Below are 22,335 nucleotides of genomic sequence, written 5' to 3'. Positions count from 1 at the left end.
CGCCACTCTACTTTTAAGTCTATGGTTACATTCGTTCTGGAAAGGAACCGGAAGTTGAGCCGCACAGTTCGTCATTCTGTCCAGTAAGTCTATGGAAGGAAGCAGAAGTGGTTTTCCGAGTACCGCTCAAATAAATGCGCCTAGGAAGCGGAAGGTCCTTTTCCATTAGTGTCCGTGCTCCTGCGTCCCTCGCTGAAAGGTTCCGACGACGACTCGTTCCCTCAGGTGAGTTTGGGGGAAGGGAAGATCGAGAGTCGCTGCTTATTTATATGCTTTTTAATGTTAGTTGCATTTCCTCCAGGAGGCTGAGGGCATCGTACCCCGTTCTCTCCTCGCCACCCCACCCCCCGTTTTAGGCTGCAATCCTAACAACGTCTTGAATTCAGTGGGACTGATTCCCAGAGCAGCGCGGTTAGGATCGCAGCCTGGGTTTCACGAACAACAGCCCTGTGAGGTAGGCCAGACTGAGAGAGGGAGGGGTCGGGCCAAGATAATGGTTACCTGGGGATTTGATCCATCCTCGGATCAAACACGCCCTGACATGCATATATACATACACATGTATTCCTCGCCGTGTGCACATGGCGTGGCTGCTGAAAGGCGTAATAAAGACTGGGAGTGCTATATTGTCACTTAATAACAATTTTATTATTTATATGCCGCCCATCTGGCTGGGTTTCCCCAGCCACTCTGGACGGCTTACAGCACATTAAAAAAATGGTAAAACATTAGACATTAAAACATTCCCGAGCCAGCGCTGCCTTCTGATGTCTTTTAAAAGTCAGATAGCTGTTTATTTCCTTGATATCTGAAGGGAAGGCGTTGCACAAGGCGGGTGCCACTACCAAGAAGGCCCTCTGCCTGGTTCCTCTCTTCTCCTGCAGGAGTGAAGAGGCTTTAAGGAGAGTGGCACTTTTACCTGTAATCCTCAACCCGTCTTCCTAAGAGTAAGCCCCTCTGAATTCAATGGGAATTACTTCTGAGTTGACATGGTTTGCACCCTTCGTTGGCTGATTTGCAAGGCAATGTTCCCATGTTGAAAAGATAATTCAACCACAGTCAGTCCATTTTGCCCCCAAATGACAACTAGACATCCTTTTGGTGCCCAGTTTATATTTCTGAGTTTCTAACACTGCCACACATTCTAGAAAATATGGGGGTTAGAATTCCCTTTAGTTGCACAAATGTGGCATGTCAGCTTTTGTCCATTCGCTGGAGTACCATGCTTCAATGTTCAAGCCTGATAAGTACATTCATCAGGTATGTATTTTTCTAAAGTTTGTATGTCTTTAATGAGCTGGATATTATCCTAGTTATGGAGTTATTGGAATGGACTGGAAAGATTGAATGGAAAGATTTAAAAGAGAGCAGCCAAAAATTCCTGATCGTTCAGCAGATTACATGGAGAGGTCCTGCAGTCCCATCACTCTCCTTCTCCTATACACACCTGCCATTTCAGAGATTGCTTAGCCTGTGTTTGGTCCTGAATTGGCATTTTCTGTAGGAAAGTAACTAGTAAGTCATTGTGCATCGAATCCACTGTTGTTCATGTGCTGATAACCTCCAGGTTGTATTTCTGCAGTGTGCTATATGTGGGGCTGGCCTTTGAGGTTGACCCAGAAGCAGCAGCTAGTGCAGAATGCAGTGTCTGAACTGCTCACTGGGGCTGACTGTCAACATTGTGCTATACTGCTGTTGAAAGAATTGCACTGGCTGCCAATTAGTTACCAAGCTAAGTTTGAGCTGTTGGTTCTGGTATACAAAGCGGTATACAGTTTGGGACCAGGATACCTAAAAGATCAGCTCATCCCTTATTATATCCAATAGATTACTGTGCTCTACAGGATATAATCTCATCAGGAGGTCCATTCCATACAATATAGGAATTGGGCCATTAGCGTGGTAGTACATACCCTTTGGGACTCCCTCCAGATAGGCACTGTCTCTATTGTCTTTTCAGTCCCTACTGAAGACCTTCCTTTTTCAACAGGTAAATGGAAACCTTTATGCCACTGTATTGGAACTTGTCCTTGCATATGGAATTGCTTTTAGTTGTATATATGGAGTTGTTTTTTCATATGGAATTGTTTTTGTTGATGATGTTCTTACTAAAAGTAAAATATCCTTTCATATATTTTATGTGAAGCGATTCATACACGGAATCAAGGAAATAAATAAACAAAATCTGGCCCTACACAGATTCCTGAAATGATGTTTGAAAGCAACAACAGTCCCATGTTTTCCTTGTTTGCATACAGAATGTGATGGTTCCCAAGATTGAAATGGATCCCATGCAGAAGAACACTCACATCCTTGTTGGTGTTACTGGAAGTGTGGCTGCTTTAAAGTTGCCTATTCTTGTATCAGAGCTTCTAAAGATACCTGGGGTGAGTAGTTGTTACCTGGGCTGATGTGAGTAAATTGCTGGCTTTTGTATTTACAATGGGTCATTGCTTCTTTTTCTTTGTGTCCTTTTGCATTGGGCACAAACTGACTTAATAATTAGGCAAAGAGTTTCTCAAGGCACTATGTAAAAGAACTTACCTCATCTACCTATTGTTCTTGATTAGTGCCTGTAACATGTCTAAAATTGTTTGGAAGTGCTCTGTAGAGTTTAAAAGAAAGATACTGTAGTCCCCTACCTGCAGACTCACTAACATGATACAAAATAAATTGTGAAGGAAGAGGAAAGCAAGCAAATTCAGCCACCAGTAACCTCAGCAGGATAGTAGGATCCTCTGATCTGGATTGGTGACCTTCTTCCTTTTAAGTACACATGCAAAGCAGTCCTTAGACCACAGGCTCTTTACCCTGACTTTTGAAACTTTAGATGTATATTTTAGGACCCACTTGATTTCCTGTGATTGTAAGTTGTTTTAAACTGTTTTTAATGTTGTGTTTTAATTGTTGTAACCAGCCCTGGGACCTCAGGGTGAAGGGCAGGTAATTAATAATAATGGCAGAGGCCAGAGATCATATCCCAGTGACAGAACAGGGCCTCTGATGTTGATCAGAAGGCACAGGATAAAGCAACCCTTAAGGCAGGGGTCAGCAAACTTTTTCAGCAGGGGGCCAGCCACTGTCCCTCAGACTTTGTTGGGGGCCGGTCTATATTTTGAAGGAAAAAAAATGAATGAATTCATATGCCCCACAAATAACCCAGAGAAGCATTTTAAATAAAAGGACACATTCTACTCATGTAAAAACAAGCTGATTCCCGGGCCGTCTGCGGGCCAGATTTAGAAGGCAATTGAGCCAGATCCAGCCCCCAGGCCTTAGTTTGCCTACCCATGCCTTAAGGTATCCAGATCCCAGGATTTTCTGTCAAGTTACACCTCATGCAGTTCAGGTTTAGGAAGGCTACTCTGAATAGAGTTGGGAGGTTTCATGGGAACAGACATGCTTGCCGCTATATCATCCCTTGAACTGTTGTATGTAGTAATGCCTCTGATCGGTAGATGTCACTGTTAGCCAAGGCTGAGTGGGTTTAATAAGTTGTGTTTTTCCCCCTCTTTAGGCTCAGGTTACAGCCCTGGCTTTTGCAGTAACCTGTGAGCCTATTTATGCCCATCTAAGATGATTTGCGTTCCATTTGAATGGATGCTAGACCACATCTTTTGGAAGAGGTGTACTGTACTTCATCTGAGAAATTTCATTGCTCTCCTGGTGCCTTTGTTGTAATATAACTTTCAAGAATCCTTTGCTAATTGCAGTTACTAGAGATGCCTGCATTCATGGCTGACAACTGTAGCTCATGAGAGGGACTCGGTTCATGAGTTACTACTCCAAATATTTGCTTGAAATACAACCCTCAACTAGCACACACACAAAAAAGTCTGATGGCGCCTTAAGCACTATAAAAAATGTATTGTTTGCATAGGAAGCTGGTTTACCCCAGGCCAAGCAATTTATGTCCCTTATGTCTCCAGGATCTCATGCAGACAAAGTGTTTCCCATCATTTGCTAACTGATCCTTTCACCAGGCAATGTTGGGGAATGAACCTGAGACCTTCTTCATGTAAAACAAGCTGTGGCCCTTCCACTGAGGTGTGACCTGTCTTTACTCCAGGGCCTTAAAAACATAAGATGACCCTGCTGGATCAGGCCAACCTAGTCCCCTATCCTGTTCTCACTGTCAGCACCCAGAGGCCCGTGGGGAGTCTGTAAGCTAGGCAAGAAAGCCATTGTTCCTAGTGGCAGCTGGTAGCCTTGTTCTTTCCTTCATGCATGTGTCTTTTCTTGTAAAAGCCTTGTTTATTAAATGAACACAGGACACTTTGCATCCAACAGGAGAATTGTGCCATTAAACCCAGAGGTGTGCAAGATTCCAGCTTGGTACTGATATAAAAATTGGGGTTTCGGTGTTTGCTGCCCAACTCCCCATGGGACTCGGAGTCCCCCAAGTCCATGATCGGTCAGAGAAAAATAGATGGAGGCAGGATCCAGTGGAAAGCAAGGCAGATATTTATTTTTCTGTTGCAACAGAGTTCCCTCCCCTTCCAAGGAGGGAGAGACCCTGAACAAAAGTATGTAGGAACCTTTAAAGACTTTTGACATTGCCCAATCCCCTTAGCCAAAGACCACCCTAAAATCATCATACATACATAATAAGAGGCATCTACAACGGAAATAGCAGGGATAGTGGGCTTGTTGGTTTTTGAATGTCTGGCGTAGATTTTTTCAATTTTGTTGTTCTGTATGGGACAATGACAATAAAGAATATCGGATTTATCGTATTTAAATCCTGTCTGCCAGGATACTTGATAATATTCGCTGGGCAGCCTGGCCATTCTTTTGTGATGGATACTTTAGTTCCTAAATCCGGGTCACAGGCTCACCCTATTCATACACAAATATGCCCTTAAAACAGGATTTGTAAGTGAAAAGACAATGGGAAGGCTGTCCCCATTTGCCTCCTTTACTGCAGAGGAATATCTGAGGTCATTCGGAGAGTCAAAATGGCTTCAGGATTGCTCTCCTGTACTGTTTCAGACACATTGTTTATATATTTAGATATGTGTACATTTATGCATATTTATTTTATTTTTGAGAACTTAGAACACTTTTGTTGTTGTTGTTTAGTTGTTTAGTCGTGTCCGACTCTTCGTGACCCCCTGGACCAGAGCACGCCAGGCACCTCTGTCCTCCACTGCCTCCCGCAGTTTGGTCAAACTCATGCTGGTAACCTCGAAAACACTATCCAACCATCTCGTCCTCTGTCGCCCCCTTCTCCTTGTGCCCTCCATCTTTCCCAGCATCAGTGTCTTCTCCAGGGAGTCTTCTCTTCTCATGAGGTGGCCAAAGTATTGGAGTCTCAGCTTCAGGATCTGTCCTTCCAGTGAGCACTCAGGGCTGATTTCCTTCAGAATGGATAGGTTTGATCTTCTTGCAGTCCATGGGACTCTCAAGAGCCTCCTCCAGCACCATAATTCAAAAACATCAATTCTTTGGCGATCAGCCTTCTTTATGGTCCAGCTCTCACTTCCATACATCACTACTGGGAAAACCATGGCTTTAACTATACGGACCTTTGTTGGCAAGGTGACGTCTCTACTTCTCAAGATGCTGTCTAGGCCTGTCATTGCCCTTCTCCCAAGAAGCATTAGAACACTTATAACAGTGCAAAAGACATACATTTAGAATTGAAGATTTCTGACGCTTAGGAACGGTGTCTGAGAGCCAGAATTGAATGGCGCTCAGAGGTCTTCCACACAAAAACTTATTTGTGGTTGCCCCTTGTAGCAGACCTACCACTTAGTACCACCAATTTATAATGCAGTGGATCCGCTCTCGCTAACTTCCCCCAATTAAATATAGTGCACCCACCTCATGGTACACCAATTGCACAAATTTATACAATTTACCACAGATTATCTAGTGGGGACTTGTGTGAGGGAAAACTTAATTTTAAAAAGTAATGAAAAGTCCAGGGACACCAGTGAAATCCTTTTGTGGCATTGTGAATCCCTGCCCTTAAAAATACTTTCACAGTCCAAAGAGGGTTGTATAGTTTCTAGAGGTATAATAGTTTGCTTGTTAGTTAATACATGGAAACCATGTTTAACTAAAAGCTCCCATCCCCCCAATTAATATGGCAACAAATTTCATTTTTAAAAGTTATTTTAAAGACAAGTACAGTACTTATAAAACAGTAGGGGGCAAGCATTATCTTAGAAGAGGCATTCATTCCTATAAGAGTGAGAATGGGGAATAGCTATTTTGAGATGGTACCTCCTAATACACCTGTGTGCATCATCTCAAACTCCCTCTTTCCCTCACCTCCCAGATAATACACCAGAAGACACATAAAGGTCATTTCCTAGATAAATAAGAAGGGTTTTTTTGTTTGAGAAGGAAGCAGGAGAGAGATTTTTCTAAATGAAGCCCTTTTTCTGCTTATGCTAGCATAAAACATCCTTAGCCAACTTGGTGCCCTCCAAACATTTTGGACTACAATTCCCATCAGCCCCAGTCACCGTGTGCTGGTTGGAACTGAGGGGAGTTGTACAGTGGTATCTCGGGTTACAGATGCTTCAGGTTACAGACTCTGCTAACCCAGAAATAGTACCTCAGGTTAAGAACTTTGCTTCAGGATGAGAACAGAAACCGTGCAGCGGTGGCAGGAGGTCCCATTAGCTAAAGTGGTACCTCAGGTTAAGAACAGTTTCAGGTTGAGAACGGACCTCCAGAAAGAATTAAGTTCTTAACCCGAGGTACCACTGTAGTCTGAAATAATCTGGACAGTGTCAGGTTGGCGAAGACTAGCATAAACGTTTGCAGTTAAAGACCGATGGGAAAACCAAATACATTGTCAGTTGATTCAAGATGGCTCCTGTTGAGCTATGATTCCAGTGGCTGCTTAATTTTTTACCTGCTAGGAAGCGTTCCTGTGCAGAACTGCCTGCAGAGACTGAGGATAAATTTTCATGTATACAAAATAATACCTCAGGAAATGCCTTAATCCAGGGATTAGAACCTGCAACCCTCCTGAAGTTGTTGAATTCCAACTGTTGTCAGCTCCAGCCTGCCTGACCAATGGCCTGGGATGATGGGAGTTGTAGTCCAGTTATACCTGGAGTGCCACAGTTTTTTCATCGCTGCCGTAATGTGCCATCAGACTCGTTGTTTTGCAATCCAGGGGGTGCTCTCTCTCTCTCTCTCTCTCTCTCTCTCTCTCTCTCTCTCTCTCTCTCTCCACAATATAAAGACTATTTGATTATAGGATTGCAGTCTAAGAAAGTCCATCTGGTTCTTTGGATTCTGGCGTACTGGGAAGAAAAAAGGCTTCCTGCGTCCAGAATGTTGCTCATCAACAGTCATGATTACATTCCATCTTGGATAGCAGAGCTGAGCCTCCCTCGACCTTGATGCTGGAATGCAAGGGAGGCTGATTAATGGCTTTCATTGGCCCTGTTCCGCCATTAAATAATGGACTAGGATGAACAACAACAGCAATATTGTACATTCTCTTTGGTCGGCAGCAGCTGGGAAATCTTCGTGGCTTTGGCCTGGAATGTTTCCCTGATAAGACACCTATAATGTGCCGGTCTCCCTGCTTTAAGCAAACAAAGGGAAACTTGTCCAATTCAGTTTCCCCCCAGCCCTGTGGTCTCCAGATACTGTTGAGTAACAACAACTATCATTCCTGGCCATTGATCTTGCTGTCTGGGGTTGGTGGGGGTTCTAGTCCAGCAGCGCCCGAAGGGCCGGAGGGTGGAGAAGGCTGGTCTAAATGATGTTGCAAAATTTTCATAGCCTGGCAATTGAGCTGTAGATGTTGGACTACAACTCTCATCATCCCTGATCGTTGGCTGTGCTAGCTGGGGCTGATGGGAGTTGGAGTCCAGCCACAGCTTCCCCAACTCTGATCTATACAGAAATGAATTTTAATTGGGAAAGTGACTTATGGGAGGGTTGAGAAAGATAGACAAAGGGAAGTATAGAAAAGGAGAAGTCATTTATTCACCAGATCTCACTTGGTTTTTAAGGCAGTTTTGGGGAGGGTCTTTTCTGGACTCCAGTTTTTTGCCATTTCTCTTACAGAGGAGAAAGGGGCTTCATGTTTTGATTTCCCCTCTTGCTTATTATACATGCCCCGGGTAATGTTTACACTGGAGTAGTTCTTGGAAAGCTTCTGTTTTCTAGGACTGAATGTTTTGTTTCTTTTTTCTCTCCAGTCCTGATTGCTTCCTTTTTGGCATTCCATTTCCTTCTGATTCTTTGGAATGAGACCTGTTTTCAGATTTTTACTAGTTTTCACCAGAGGACCACTTCTGTGTTTCACTACTTCTTACCTGAGACCCACATGAATCTTTCTCCTTCTTCTTTAGGTTTGCTCTTGAATGGTAGCTATACATTTCTCTAGATATTTATGTTAAAATCGCGGGCTGTTAGAACAACTAGGAATTTATAGTGTGATGTTATACATGCATACTCAGAGAAATAAGTCTCATTCACCTTATTGGGACTTATTCCCAAGTAACCATGGGAGCCTTAGAAAGATTCTGTACCAGTATAGGAGGTGGCAATGAAGGATGGCAGTATTCAACTTGTTGCTGTTTTTGGAAAATATACTGTGCTGTGCTGTCCTGTCCCTCAATTTACTGTTCTTTCTGCATTATGCAATCTCATGCATTCATAATTGTATATATTAGTCATATTCATCTTATGCTTTAGTACAGTGTAGTCTTTCATATACAGTGGTACCTCTGGATACGAACGGGATCCGTTCTGGAGCCCCGTTAGTATTCAGAAGCAAACGCAACGCGCGTCTGCGCGGGTCGCAATTCGCCACTTCTGTGCATGCACGTGACTTCATTTTGACCATCTGCGCGAGCGGCGAAACCCGGAAGTAACATGTTCCGTTACTTCCGGGTCGCCGCGGAGTGCAACCCGAAAGCGCTCAACCTGAAGCACATTTAAGCCAAGGTATGACTGTACTTATTTCGTCTTTCATGGACATATTGTTCTTTTGTGCTACGTTTCTATCATGGTCACAAGCTTATACATATTTGCCATTTGTCTACAGGGGGAACCTCAGCCCAGGGGCCAAATCCTGCCCTCCAGACATCTCTGTTGGGCTTCTAGGACTCTCCCTACCAAACACTTTCCTCAGCCACCTTCGTTTCTGGCTTTGCTTTTCACCCTCCTTTACTGCTGGAATGTGTCCTCAAACTCTGTTCACGCTTCTTGCTTGTCTGGGTGTTAGGTGGAATATGTTGAGACTAGCCTACCGTACAAAGATAAAGCCAACACTCACACTTGTCTCTGTGCCTATTTTCACCTCTGGTCTTCTTCACTACTGGCACGTGGCCCCCAGAAGGTATGAAAATGGTTCTCTAACCCTGGCCCGCTGTGATTTCAATCCGCCTTGGAACCAAGTCCACAGAAGCGATTTAACCTGCAGAGAAATGTTCTCGTCTGCTGGGGACTGTCTGAAGAGGCATGGAGAATGCCATCCCTTCGTCAGCAGTTCTTTGCTGTGCACAGAGGGAGGGTTGGGGTGCTGCTCCATTGCTCCTCCTTCAGCCTGATCCCTCACCTGAATGCCAGTTCCTTTTCACCTACCTAGTCAGGCGAGTGCTTAATTGTAAGGCTGATGGGAATTAACTTTTCAGGTGTGTTTCGCTTGGAATCTGGTTCTGTGGCCCTATCTGACTACACCTCCACTAGCTCAGTGGAGTACAAATAAGACTTAAGTTTCAAAAGAGTTAAACTCTATCTAAACGGCCTTGGTCCAGTATACCTGAAGGAGCGTCTCCACCCCCATTGTTCTACCCGGACACGGAGGTCCAGCGCCGAAGGCCTTCTGGCGGTTCCCTCACTGCGAGAAGCCAAGTTACAGGGAACCAGGCAGAGGGCCTTCTTGGTAGTGGCGCCCGCCCTGTGGAACGCCCTCCCATCAGATGTCAAAGAGAACAACCACTACCAGACTTTTAGAAGACATCTGAAGGCAGCCCTGTTTAGGGAAGCTTTTAATGTTTGATCTATTACAGTATTTTATTTTTTATTTTTTTGGAAGCTGCCCAGAGTGGCTGGGGAGGGTATGTATGTATGTATGTATGTATGTATGTATGTATGTATGTATAAATAAATAAATAATCTTGAATGGCTTCTTTTCTTTCCTCCTTCTCCGTGCTTTCCCCACCCCCGCTTTTTTCTTTCCAGGTGGAAGTGCGGGTGGTGACTACCGAGAACGCAAAGCACTTCTATAACCCCCAGGAGGTCCCTGTGACCCTCTACAGCGATTCTGATGAATGGCAGGTTGGTGTTCAATGCCACTTAACTTTTCAGTTAGGAACATAGAAAGCTGTCCTATACTGAGTCAGACCACTGGTCTCCATTTGACTTAGTATTGCCTACTCTGACCGGCAGCAGCTCTGCAAGATTTCAAGCAGGGTTCTCTCACAGTCTTACCTGGAGATGTTAGCATGTGTAGGGCAGAGCACATTCTCTACAGCACCTCTCCCAAGTCAGCATCCTTTTTAAAAAATGAAGCATACTGGTTTTTTTTAAGAGTGTGGGAGGGAAGTAGAGAAAACAAGACTGTCAATTCATTCCTGCCCACCCCCAAAAGGCTGCTCAGAAGCTCCTTGCCACACTTCATGCCAGCCTTTGCAGGGCTGCGAGTGTCCTGCCTGCACACCTTTGCTCTTGTAAAGAGCAAAGTGTTGCTTGCGTCTTCAGGTGTTCAGGCCTCGCATGATGAGGGAGAGAGAGGAGAGGAGCCCATTGCCTCTACGCTCTTGATTGCATCCCTTTCTCGGGTTTAAGCACCTTCCCATATTGAAAGGGCATCCCTTTGCAGCCGGCAACCCTTTCAGTGTGTGGAGATTCCCTGCATGATTGAGGACCCTGGAAGTTCAGAGTTGCAAATCACCTGAGAATCCTCTACCTTGTGTTGCAAAGAAACTAAATGTAGGGCAGTCTCTCTACATTTAGCCCTCCAACTCTTGGAGGGCGACAGGGTCAGCGATGGAGGGGTTGGAGCTAGCGTGCTGCCTCCCTCATGCGATTCTTTGCATGCAGCAGATCCGGGCTCCCAGATAGAGCTTTGGCTGAAAGGGGATCTGGTTTGCACCCCAATTCCCATTTATGTAGACAGTGTTCTGCAAAAGGATAATAACTTTCTCAGGTTGCAGAATTCACCTTTGGAATTTGCTTTCCTTCGGGGCAGGTGGCAGAGTGTCCTGCATTGCCCATCTGGTATTATTTGAATTGCAAGTATGGTCTAATTGTACCATGTCAACTTTACAGAGCACAGGATGTTCTACGTGATGGAGGTGTCCACCCTCAGTGGAATATCTCTCTCTCTCTCTCTCTCTCTCTCTCTCTCTCTCTCTCTCTCTGTGTGTGTGTGTGTGTGTGTGAGAGAGAGAGAGAGAGAGAGAGAGAGAGAGAAGGGGTGTCTTGTCTCTGTTCTGCATTTTTCTTTTTCTTTTTTAAATTTCATCTTGATTGAAAGTTAAAAAGTACCTAATTATATGTGCACTAAACATGGTGGGACGTAAATAAAAGAGAGAAAAAGAGAAACAGCACTCATGTAGAAGGGAAAGTAAAGTAGGGGGAAAACCCCCAAAACTGTATACTTTACAAAGTTGTTATTGTACTTCACCAGATCTTAACCTATTACTGTATTTGTAAGAATGGATTCCAAATATCATTGAATTTGTCCATGGCAAGTCTGCATTTATATGCAAGTTGTTCACACGTTGCGAGTTTGTATAAGTCTTCAATCATACTGTAGAAGAGAGCTGCATTTTTATTTTTCCAATTCATCAGTATCAGTCTTTTTGTTGTGATGAGGGCACGGAGAGTCCACTCGTATTGTCCTTTTGTCTCTGTTCTGCATTTTTCTAAGGTGAGAATTTCCCTTGCCCCTAAACATTCCACATAACCTTCAGATATCTTGCAAGATGCAGTGGGGCTTAGTGTCTGTTAGTGTGTTGTGCATATAATGTACTTAAACATACCAGGTGATTTCACTGATTTGAGGGTATTTTCTGCAGCTGTGGAAAAAGCGTGAGGATCCTGTGCTGCATATTGACCTGAGGCGCTGGGCTGACCTTTTGCTGGTGGCTCCTCTGGATGCAAACACCCTGGCCAAAATGGCCAATGGCCTCTGCGACAACTTACTGGTGAGTTTCTGCAAGCTTCGCCTGATGCTTCATGCAGATGTCCCCATCACTGATGCCTGCCTGTATCTGCCAAGCTTCTGTTTCTGTCCATTTGCTTGAGGCTCAGGTTTACACTCTCTTGTATTGAACTGGAAATCCTAGAATGTGTTGCAAAGAAACTAAAGAATTTGCTTCAGATTCATACCTCCATGCCCTTGTTCTTTGCCTGTGTGCCCATTTCATCATCAAAATTCCTTTAATGCAATTAATATTTTATTAAATTTATATTCTGCCCTTCCCTGAGGTGCTCAGGATGGTAAACAACAAGAGATAAAACAGCAAAAACATATTGCAAAACATTTCCGATACAGGTGCAGACTGGGAAAGATCTCTACTTAAAAGGCTTGTTAAAAGAGAAAGTATTCTGTAGGCACTGGAGAGGCAATAGAGATGGTGCCTTTTTAAGGGGGGGTATTCCAAAAGGAAGGGGCCACCACTGTACAGGCCCAGTTCCTACATTGTGTGGAAAGCACTTCCTGATTAGATGGAATCTGCAGGAGACCCTCAGCTACAGAGAACAGCGATCAATTGGGTATATATGGGGTGAGACGATCTTTCGGGTACTAATGATTACATGATGATTATGAGTAGTGTTCAGCTAAGTTTGACTCCAAGTAGATCCACTGAAATGAATGAACGTTGCTAAGTTAGAGCCATTAATTTCAGTAGGTCTAGTGTAGTTGAATTCCATCCTGTGAGTTTAATACCATGTTTCTAGGCAATACTTCCAAGTTCTTGTTTTGACCCTTAAAAGCCCCAAGCCTGCCTTCCCCAACCAGGTGCTCTCCAGATGTTTTGGTCTTCAACTCCCATCAGTACCAGCCAGCACAGTACCTGCATCAGTACCTGCCTGCACTTTGGTTGTATCCAGCGTTCGTCATCCTCAGGGTAGACACGTTGAAATTAATGGGCATGGCTAACATAGCACCATTATTTTCAGTGGGTCTACTCTGAGTCACACTAAGATGAAGACGACTCTGGGGTGGGGGCTATTCAGGACAGGGCCTTTTCTGTGGTGACACCCAAGCTCTGGGACTTCCATGTCTCAGGTGCCTACCTTTGTTGGCTTTTAGATGCCAGTCGAAAACTTTGCTTTAATTTCTCAAGCTTTTCAGTGAGATATGTCCCAACTAAGCTCTGTTACTTCCTTCTTGTCTGCATTCAGATATACAACTCACATTTCAGATTTCATTCTTGTTTTGCTGTTTCTCTCCCGCCCCCATTATGAATTGTTTTCAGCTATTGTCGTGAACCAATTTATTAATATGGTGTTCATCGCTTTGGGGGTCTTTGGGCCCCAAAGCCCCAGCGAACAGTAGCATGACTCATCTGTGGTCATTTCTAGTTTGTCAGCCAAGGAATGGGATGGGCCATTCCTTCCTTGCTTGCATTTGTGCAGATGCACTACCCATGTGGCAAGAGAGGCTGTCCAATGCTTTGCCTGCCTTTGCAGACATGCGTCATCCGCGCCTGGGATCTCAGCAAGCCGCTGCTCTTCTGCCCCGCCATGAACACCGCCATGTGGGAGCACCCCATCACTGCTCAGCAGGTGGATCGGCTCAAGAGCTTTGGCTATGTGGAAGTTCCTTGCATTGTGAAGAAACTCATCTGTGGAGATGAAGGTTGGTAGATAGCCAGCACACTTTCCCTTCGTCCTTCCTTCCCTTTAAATGAAATTATGGGCATGGCAGGAGGTATGCAACCCTGCCCCTGTGGGCTGGTTCCCATGCTGCGTATCAAAGATGCTGCTGGGCTCCTTTGAGTCACTCCAGGAACATCCAGAAATTGCTACACATTCTTTTGAAGAAAGCTTCCAATATTTACAGTGCAATCTTGTACGCATATACCTCTGAGTAAGTCCCCTTGAACCCCGCAGAGCAGACATGTCTAAGATTGCACTGCCAGTCATTGGAGCAAGATGGTTGGAGCATATTAAACCTATCCTGGTCTGACTGCACTGGCTACCAATTAAGCTTCTGGGTCCAATTCAAAGTGCTGGTTTTGCCCTATAAAGCCTTAAACGGCTCAGGACCGCAATTTCTCAAGGACTGCCTCTTTCCATATGAACCTACACAGACCCTGAAATCATCTTCTGAGGCCCTTCTTCGTGTGCCGCCTCTTTGAGTGATCCAGAGGATGGCAACATGAGAACGGGGTCTTCTCTGCAGTGGCTCCCCGTCTGTGGAATGCTCTGCCCAAGGAAGTTCGCCTGGCGCCTTTATTATACACCTTTAGGTGCCAGGCAAAAACGTTCCTTTTTAACCAGGCCTTTGGTTGATTTGATCCTATGCCCTTTTAAAACGTGGTGGGTTTTTTGGTGGGGGTTGTTGTTTTTATTCTGATTGTATATGTTGTGATCTTTTCTGTGAACCGCCCTGAGACCTCCAGGTATAGGGCGGTATATAAGCTCAATTAATCGCCACCATCATCACCACCATCAGTTTGATTATCTGATTAATAATTTCAAAGGTGGTCCTTCAGTTGTTGTTGGACGTCCCTGGCTCCCATCATCCTTGATGATTAGCCATGCTGGCTGAGGTTGATGGGAGTTGGAGTTCAGCAACATCTCGAGGGCCATGGTTGCCCATCCCTGGTCAAAAGGAAGGTGTATTCAGCCTTGGAGATCAGAGCTGGAGGAGAGAACCATCTCTCCCTGTGGAGGAACTGGCCTCACCCTGCTTCTGTCCTCGCTTTACAGGTCGTGGCGCCATGGCAGAAGTGCCAACCATTGTGGCGAAAGTAAAGGCGATCCTGTCGGAGCGGGGCCTGTCGGCACACAGCTGATCCCCAGGAACGGACAGCATTTCTTTCTCCTTCTGGGACTGTCTAGGTAGAAAGAGCAGGGAGGGAAAGTGAAGACCATGAAAACTGGATCCTTACTGGCAGCTCTGCCTCTGCATGGTTGGAGACCTCCTGCACTTGAACTTGAGAGTTTTGATTGGGTGGGCGGAATCCTCTGTAATTCCTTTTCTGCAACCCCAGTGTTTGTTCCAGCTTGAAGAGGGAGTTGTAAACTCACAATATGCCAGGCAGTTTTAATGGTGTGGCATTTACCTTGCAGACAAGAGAGGGTGTTCATAAAAAGTCAGGAGAGCAGCAGTAGTTGAGGTTCATAACGGCTTCTTAGGTATAGCCTTTGCACCAGGGATTTCACAGGATTAGAATGGGAGCTGTTTCACAACTTTCCTGGGGCTTGGCTTCCATCAGTAAGTCTGCTTAGGGGCCCTATGACTTTAGCTTTTGCTGCTCCCCATGTCCGCTGACGCTCAGGAATGCTGACATCAAAGACGCAAGGAAACAGACCCTCTGCAGGAGAGGTCTTGTCAAGTTCGCTACCGCTGTGTAGTGCTTTTGGCACCTTGATTCGGGGCTGGGGTGGGCGATGGCCTGGGAATTTCTTTGCTGAGAAACGGGCTAAACAAACACTCACAATTGATTAACAGCTTTGTTACACAAGAGTTGGGGGGGGGGTGCAGTCCGGGATTGGATGGTGGGAGGAGATCCATTCCAGGCCCGTCTCTATCCCTTTGATCCCTGCCGGTGGGCCAATGTCAGGTGGGGTCGGTGGACTGGCCTGCCTGGTCAGTGGCCTGTCACATAAACACAGCAGAGTTTGCTCTCGTGTCCTTAGAGTGCATTTAAAACCAAAGCAGGTTCTGCACAAACAGGAGCGCCTGGTACAAAACGTACATGGCGCATGAAGGGCAAACTTTGAACTGCTACGCACAAGAGAAACATTGGATCCTTGTCCGTTTCCTACAGATAAAAAGCTCTTTGTAGTTTCCCCACCTTGCCTTCCAGCTTGTCGCAGGGACACTACTTCCTGCGTGGGGATGGAGGGCTGGGGTTAAGGGCATGAGATTCACCATAGGTCATCATCTCTCGGAGACGGAGCACAAACTTTGCGCCCAGAAAGAGCCTCTGGTTTCTCAAGTCGGCAGCTTGGCAGGGCAGGGGTGGCCTTGAGAGAGCCATGACCAATTGGAGTTAGATGGAACAGTGGAGGGTGATTTCTTGCCTTCAATCTTTGGTTCTCAGGCTGCAGGGATGGCATAGCTGAAGACGGCAGGGAATTCCAGGGAGAATGGGTTCTTTGCCCTGAAGCATACAGTGCCTTTTTCCCTCCACCAGCCAAGACCTGAGTGGCTTGAACCCCTGACTGAGGACCCTCACTGATCCATACTGAACTTGTGGGGGCAAAAGTATCATCACTGTACTGTCACCCCACCCAGCTACTCTTAGAAGACCTGCTGCTTTGCCTTAACTAGGAGAGGACAAAAGATACCCTGGTATACAGTGGTACCTCGGGTTACAGATGTTTTAGGTTACAGACGCTTCAGGTTACAGACTCCGCTAACCCAGAAATAGTACCTCGGGTTAAGAACTTTGCTTCAGGATGAGAACAGAAATCGGGTGGTGGTGGCAGTGGGAGGCCCCATTAGCTAAAGTGGTACCTCAGGTTAAGAACAATTTCAGGTTAAGAACGGACCTCCAGAATGAATTAAGTTCTTAACCCGAGGTACCACTGTATTCTAAATTTGCTGCTGGATTAATTCCCCAGTTCACTGCAGCAATTGAGAAGCTGAGCCGTAGACACAACTTTCTTTGCCTATACAGTCATACCTTGGGTTGAAGTAGCTTCGGGATGAATATTTTCGGGTTGTGCTCTGCGGCGACCCGGAAGTAACGGAGCATGTTACTTCCAGGTTTCGCCGCTCGCGCATGCACAGACGCTCAAAATGATGTAATGCGCAGTTGCGTGTTACGTTCGCTTCAGGATGCGAATGGGGCTACGGAATGGATCCTGTTCGCATCCAGAGGTACCACTGTACAGGCCATATATTTCTTTGTGCTTTTGGGGACAAAATGGTTGGATGCAGTCTCCCCCTGGAAGACAACCTCTGATTTTGACAGGAGCAATGGCATGGCATGCGGGTGGCGCTGTGGGTAAAACCTCAGTGCCTAGGACTTGCTGATCGCAAGGTCGGCGGTTCGAATCCCCGTGGCGGGGTGAGCTCCCGTCGTTCGGTCCCAGCTCCTGCCCACCTAGCAGTTCGAAAGCACCCCTAAGTGCAAGTAGATAAATAGGTACCGCTTTATAGCGGGAAGGTAAACAGTGTTTCCGTGTGCTGCACTGGTGGTGGCTCGCCAGCTGCAGCTTCGTCACGCTGGCCACGTGACCCGGAAGTGTCTTTGGACGGCGCCGGCTCACGGCCTCTTGAGCGAGATGAGCGCGCAACCCTAGAGTCGGACACGACTGGCCCGTACGGGCAGGCGCACCTTTACCTTTACCTTTAATGGCATGGCAAGGGGTGTCAACCAGTTTTCTCTTCATGATCACCCCGCCCTCATCTCTGCTATCAGCTCCATTGAGCCAACCCAGTGCCTGCATTGTGTCCGTATTCTCCCCCAACCACCAAAATGGTGCTAGTAGCTTGGGGAGTAAGACAGTTTTGATCAGGAAATAGGAGAAAAGACCAGACACATTTCCTATTATTTCAGTAGGTAGAGTAAGTATTTTGCATACAAAGAGTCCCTTTTTCTAATTCCTGGCACCTTCAATGAAAGGTATCTTGGACAAAAGGGGTGATGGGAAAGTCCTGTCTCCTGGGGAGAATCTGCCTGTCAAGGTAGATGGACGAATAGTCTCACCTGGTATAAAACGGTTCCTCTCTCCCTATGTACATTAGTGGTGGTGTTTTGCTTTTAAGCCAAACCAACCGTGGATTTTATGTGGCAGAATTGGCTGGACCAACGGTGTTTCCAGCAGCGCTGCTGCTGCCTGTTTATCTAACGTGAGCCGTCGAAGAGGGTTTTTATAGGCATTGTACAATGGCTGCCATCCAAAGCTCAGGGCCAGGGGAAGGTGGTGCTTTCTGACAATTTGCATGCGCAACATGGATGTTTGCAAACTGGCCTTGCAGATTGGCGACCAGCTGCATTTATAAATATTGACAGAAGCTTGCTTGCCTCACTATGCCCAGCGAGGCCAAGCAGATAAAAGTCCTGGGAGACTCCTTAGCTTTGCATGTTGCATGGCAGTGCAGACACAGCATGCAGCTGTGCACTTTTACTCGCGCTTCGTCACTGAGGGATTATGTGCCCCATCGTGTCTGCCCTCCTGCCACCGACGGTGGAGGCCTGGCAACCCCAAAAACAAATTTTGCCCAGTGCACACAAAAAATTCCCACATCCGCAAAACTCTGAGATTGATCTTGAATGCGATTGCTCTTGTAAGTTTTCCATGGAAGTGTCCGCCACTCGTATCCGTTGTATGAGTTGAATTGTTCAAAAGTGCAATCCTGTGCATGTTTGCTCAGAAATAAGCCCCTCTGGGCATCATTGGGGCTTACTCTCATGTAAGTGTGCATTGGGCTGCAGTCTCTAGTTCAGGCATAGGCAAACTCAGCCCTCCAGATGTTTTGGGACTACAACTCCCATCATCCCTAGCTAACAGGACCAGTGGGCAGGGATGATGGGAGTTGTAGTCCCAAAACATCTGGAGGGGGGAGTTTGCCTATGCCTGCTCTAGTTGCTCTCTTCTCTGCCTTTTCCAAGAGAGGCTCTGGTACAGGGTCACATGATGTGGGTTGACCACTTGTGCTCTGTCATGTGACTTGAAGACCCATTTAGATGAAGTGTTTCAGTCTCGATAAACCGGTTCCAGACTAACCCCACTAAGCAGGTGGGTGTGACTCAAGGTACTTTCTGTTTGGCTGACAACCCAGCAACTCGGAGACGAATATGTTGCAAGATATCGCTGTAGAACAGACAGAACAGGTAGTTTAGAGTTCCTTAATTGAATTGCTTCTCAGCAAAGGATGGGATAGAAATACTCCCCTATTGTACTTTTCACCATCATAAACAAAAGGGGCAGAGGCTTTCTTTATTATTTTCAATGAAAGCTGAACATTCAGGGAAAGGTCCTGGTATGTCCTTAAGGTTCTCAGGCTTCCACTGAGCGCTTTGGCTTTGCCACCCAAACTGTCTACAGTGGTCTGTTGGACTGGTTTCCTGTTAAGGGTATAACATGCTGTAAATTTTAATTCCTTTTTCCACAACCTTTCCCGCACACTCAATTCTATATTATGTCCTATGTCTCTCACCTAGTTAAGCTGACTTAACCATCTCGTCCTTTGTCTCCCACTCCAACAATAATTTATACATCCTGGAGATTAACTTTCCTGACGATTCTATAAGCTCCCTTTCAAATTGTGAACTTTGTGTCACAAACCCATTTTTCTTGTCTTCAACTTTAAACAAAGTTAAAGTGGTGGATAATGTTGAAGAATGCACACATTTTAGATCTTGAAGGACACGATATAAAATTTGGCTGGCATGCATGTCTATGGTATGATAAAGCTGAAATATATAAGAGCTTCTTGAATTATGTAGTCAGGAAAAATTTGTTTAGAGTAAGGAATAAATACAAAAACCTGCTTGAAAGGAAAACATCACTCTGGCTCTCACCTGTGGAAGCAGAATCCTTGAGAATATCGCCAATCATAGCTGTCAACCTTCCCTTTTTTGCGGGAAATTCCCTTATTCCAGCGCTGCTTCCCGCTGCTCTCCCGGATTGTTAGATGTCCCGTAGACTGTCCCTGGGACAGTTGAGGCTGCTGATCCCTTATTTTTGAGGCTACTGATCCCTTATTTTCAAATCTGAAAGTTGACAGCTATGTCGCCAATGGATATGAACTTTTCACAATAAGAGATCAGATTGAAGAAGCTGGAAGATGTTAGTTATGTGGTAACGGACAATATTATCAAGTCAATGAAATTTATTATTTGCCTTTTATTTGTAAGCTGCCTTGACCATATTTTATATTGAAAGAAGGGATGAAAAAGTAAATAAATTTAAATGAGTGGAACTAAAAATTGACTGGTGTTCTAAATAAATATTAGAGTCTTTCTCATGCTGTGATTGCCCGGGGCAGGGTTATGATGGCTAATGTGTTATGGAAGCTCGTGATAATTAAAGAAGTGATTAATTATTTTATTATTATTGCACTATCATCACTGGAGAAGATGATGTATCTGTCAAGGGTATGTGGACTTCACATTTGGTACGTGGTAATGAATAGCTGGCCGCATCTCCCCCCGGGGTTGACCTTTATGTATATGGGAAAAAGCCGAGTTTTAATTAATGCATTGCCAGGCCTCCTGTCCTGCTTTGCTAAGGACAAATTAAGTCTTTGAACAGAGCTTGGGAGTCTGTCTTTTATGTTGTGAGAACGCAGTACTGAGTCAGCAGCATCGTCCTAGAATAATAACCCACGAACCCCAGAGGCTCTCTGGCTTCTAGTCCACCCGGGTCTTGAATGCATGCAAGGCCAACAACCTTGCTGAAGCTGAAGAGGCCTGGGTCTGGTCAGCACCTGTGTAGGAAAGTGCCTGGGTGCCCTCTTTACCCTGCCCTGAGTTGCGTTGCTGTGGAACAAATGGTAGTGGAGAGCTTTTCGCTGAATGTCATGCTGGTCAAATATTTTGTTGCTCATCAGAGGAGCTATGCACCCAAATGAACATCAGGATATGTGTGTGCATGGCTTTTGCATCTTCGTTATTAATAGTTTTTATTAATTTTTATTAAGTTTTCTGTTTTACAATTTAAGATACAGTGGTACCTTGGGTTAAGTACTTAATTCGTTCTGGAGGTCCGTTCTTAACCTGAAAATGTTCTTAACCTGAAGACCACTTTAGCTAATGGGGCTTCCCACTGCCGCCACGCCGCCGGAGCACGATTTCTGTTCTCATCCTGAAGCAAAGTTCTTAACCTGAAGCACTATTTCTGGGTTAGCAGAGTCTGTAACCTGAAGCGTATGTAACCTGAAGCATATGTAACCTGAGGTACCACTGTACTCATTTTACATCCTTAAGAAATCAATGATTTCCCTTCTTCTCTTTCCATGGTTCATTTTGCATATCTTATATCCCTGCATATTTTACAAAAAACTATACCAATCACTTTCCATTATTGCATCCATCAAAACTTATTTACACTGTTGAATTTATCTTAATGCCACCAGCATTTTCAGCTGTGCACAATTATTTTCCATGTATTCAATAAACGTTTTTCAATCTTCTTTAAACGTATGTTCTTGTTCTCTTATTCTATATGTTAAGTCTGTGAGTTGTGCATATTCTGTCAACTTAAGTTGCCATTCTTCTTTGGTTGGGACCATGCTTGCTTTCCATTTTGGGGCTAACGAAACACGGACCGCAGTAGTGGCTTACATAAATAACCTTTTTTGACACCTGGGAATTTAGTTAATAGTTATTATACATTTTTCCAGTACATGGGAAAAAAACCAGAACCCTCAACATCCCCCCCCCACTTTAATATATATACCACCCTGCCCCCTCCTTCTAAATAAATAAGTCCCTCTACCCATCAAAGCTCACAGGCACTTGGTGCCTTTTCATGTGTGCATGCTTATACTAAAAATCCAAATTTCCAATTTGTAAGATTTATTGACGTTTTTAGCGATACTGATAGTGGTGTCGTACTTAAAGGATGGAGGAGGATGTCAGTTCAGTTCACATTCAATGTTGAATCCATCACATTTGCACTTTCGGATGGAATATGTGAATCGAAACACAGCTACCCTCCAGCATTTGCACATTTCTGATCATTTTGATGCAGTTGCCCGGCCAACATTTGCAAAACAATGCCTGTATTGGGGAGGGTGTGTGTAAAAAAATGAAGATTTTAGTGAAAATAGCATACCAAAATCCATTATACGTGGGAAATTTGATTGCGTGCACTTTGTGTACAAATGTGTACACCTCATATAAAAATGTGTTAGTTAGGAGGCATTTACTGATGAATTTCCATGAGGATTTTTTAAAAAAACACCATTATGCAATTTGCTGCAAAATGTGGAGAACTGGAAACTTCCATCCCATAGCATACCTGTGAAAAGTCTTGCTGGGGATTGGCTCCTCCCTTGGATGGATTTTGTTGGCTACCTTGAGGAACAGGATGTGTGGACTGGATGCAGCTTTGATCTGGTCTATCTGGAGTGTCCATATTTCCTCCTTTAGATGCCGTTCATCAACGAAATACGTGATTCCAAGCTTGCGGCAAAAACAATACTGGTAAAGAAAACAAGAAGAGCAGATAAAGGACTTGGCAGTTGGCAGCCTAATTCTTAGGAAC

General features: G+C 45.0%; 1 protein-coding gene across 6 annotated transcripts in view; it reads left to right on the top strand.

Annotated features, from left to right (window-relative positions):
* The first annotated feature begins 73 nt into the window (after positions 1–73).
* PPCDC (phosphopantothenoylcysteine decarboxylase) overlaps positions 74–22,335 on the top strand; it is a 58,437-nt gene continuing 36,175 nt past the window's right edge. Inside the window, exons 1-6 of one of the 6 annotated variants that reach the window (XM_053365572.1) lie at positions 119–225; positions 2,259–2,387; positions 10,168–10,263; positions 12,009–12,137; positions 13,630–13,798; positions 14,875–15,278. In XM_053365572.1, coding sequence (XP_053221547.1) covers positions 2,265–2,387; positions 10,168–10,263; positions 12,009–12,137; positions 13,630–13,798; positions 14,875–14,960 — 603 coding nt within the window. In that variant the 5' untranslated portion in view covers positions 119–225; positions 2,259–2,264 and the 3' untranslated portion in view covers positions 14,961–15,278. Of the gene's footprint in view, positions 226–1,793; positions 1,991–2,258; positions 2,388–10,167; positions 10,264–12,008; positions 12,138–13,629; positions 13,799–14,874; positions 15,279–22,335 lie in introns of those variants that run through there. The other 5 variants (XM_053365575.1, XM_053365570.1, XM_053365573.1 and 2 more) reach the window with 5 other exon arrangements.

This window comes from Podarcis raffonei, chromosome 14 (genome assembly GCF_027172205.1).
Source record: "Podarcis raffonei isolate rPodRaf1 chromosome 14, rPodRaf1.pri, whole genome shotgun sequence".
Classification (NCBI taxonomy): domain Eukaryota; kingdom Metazoa; phylum Chordata; class Lepidosauria; order Squamata; family Lacertidae; genus Podarcis; species Podarcis raffonei.
Note: the sequence above shows the minus strand (reverse complement) of the source record. Positions and strands in the feature narration are given on the sequence as shown.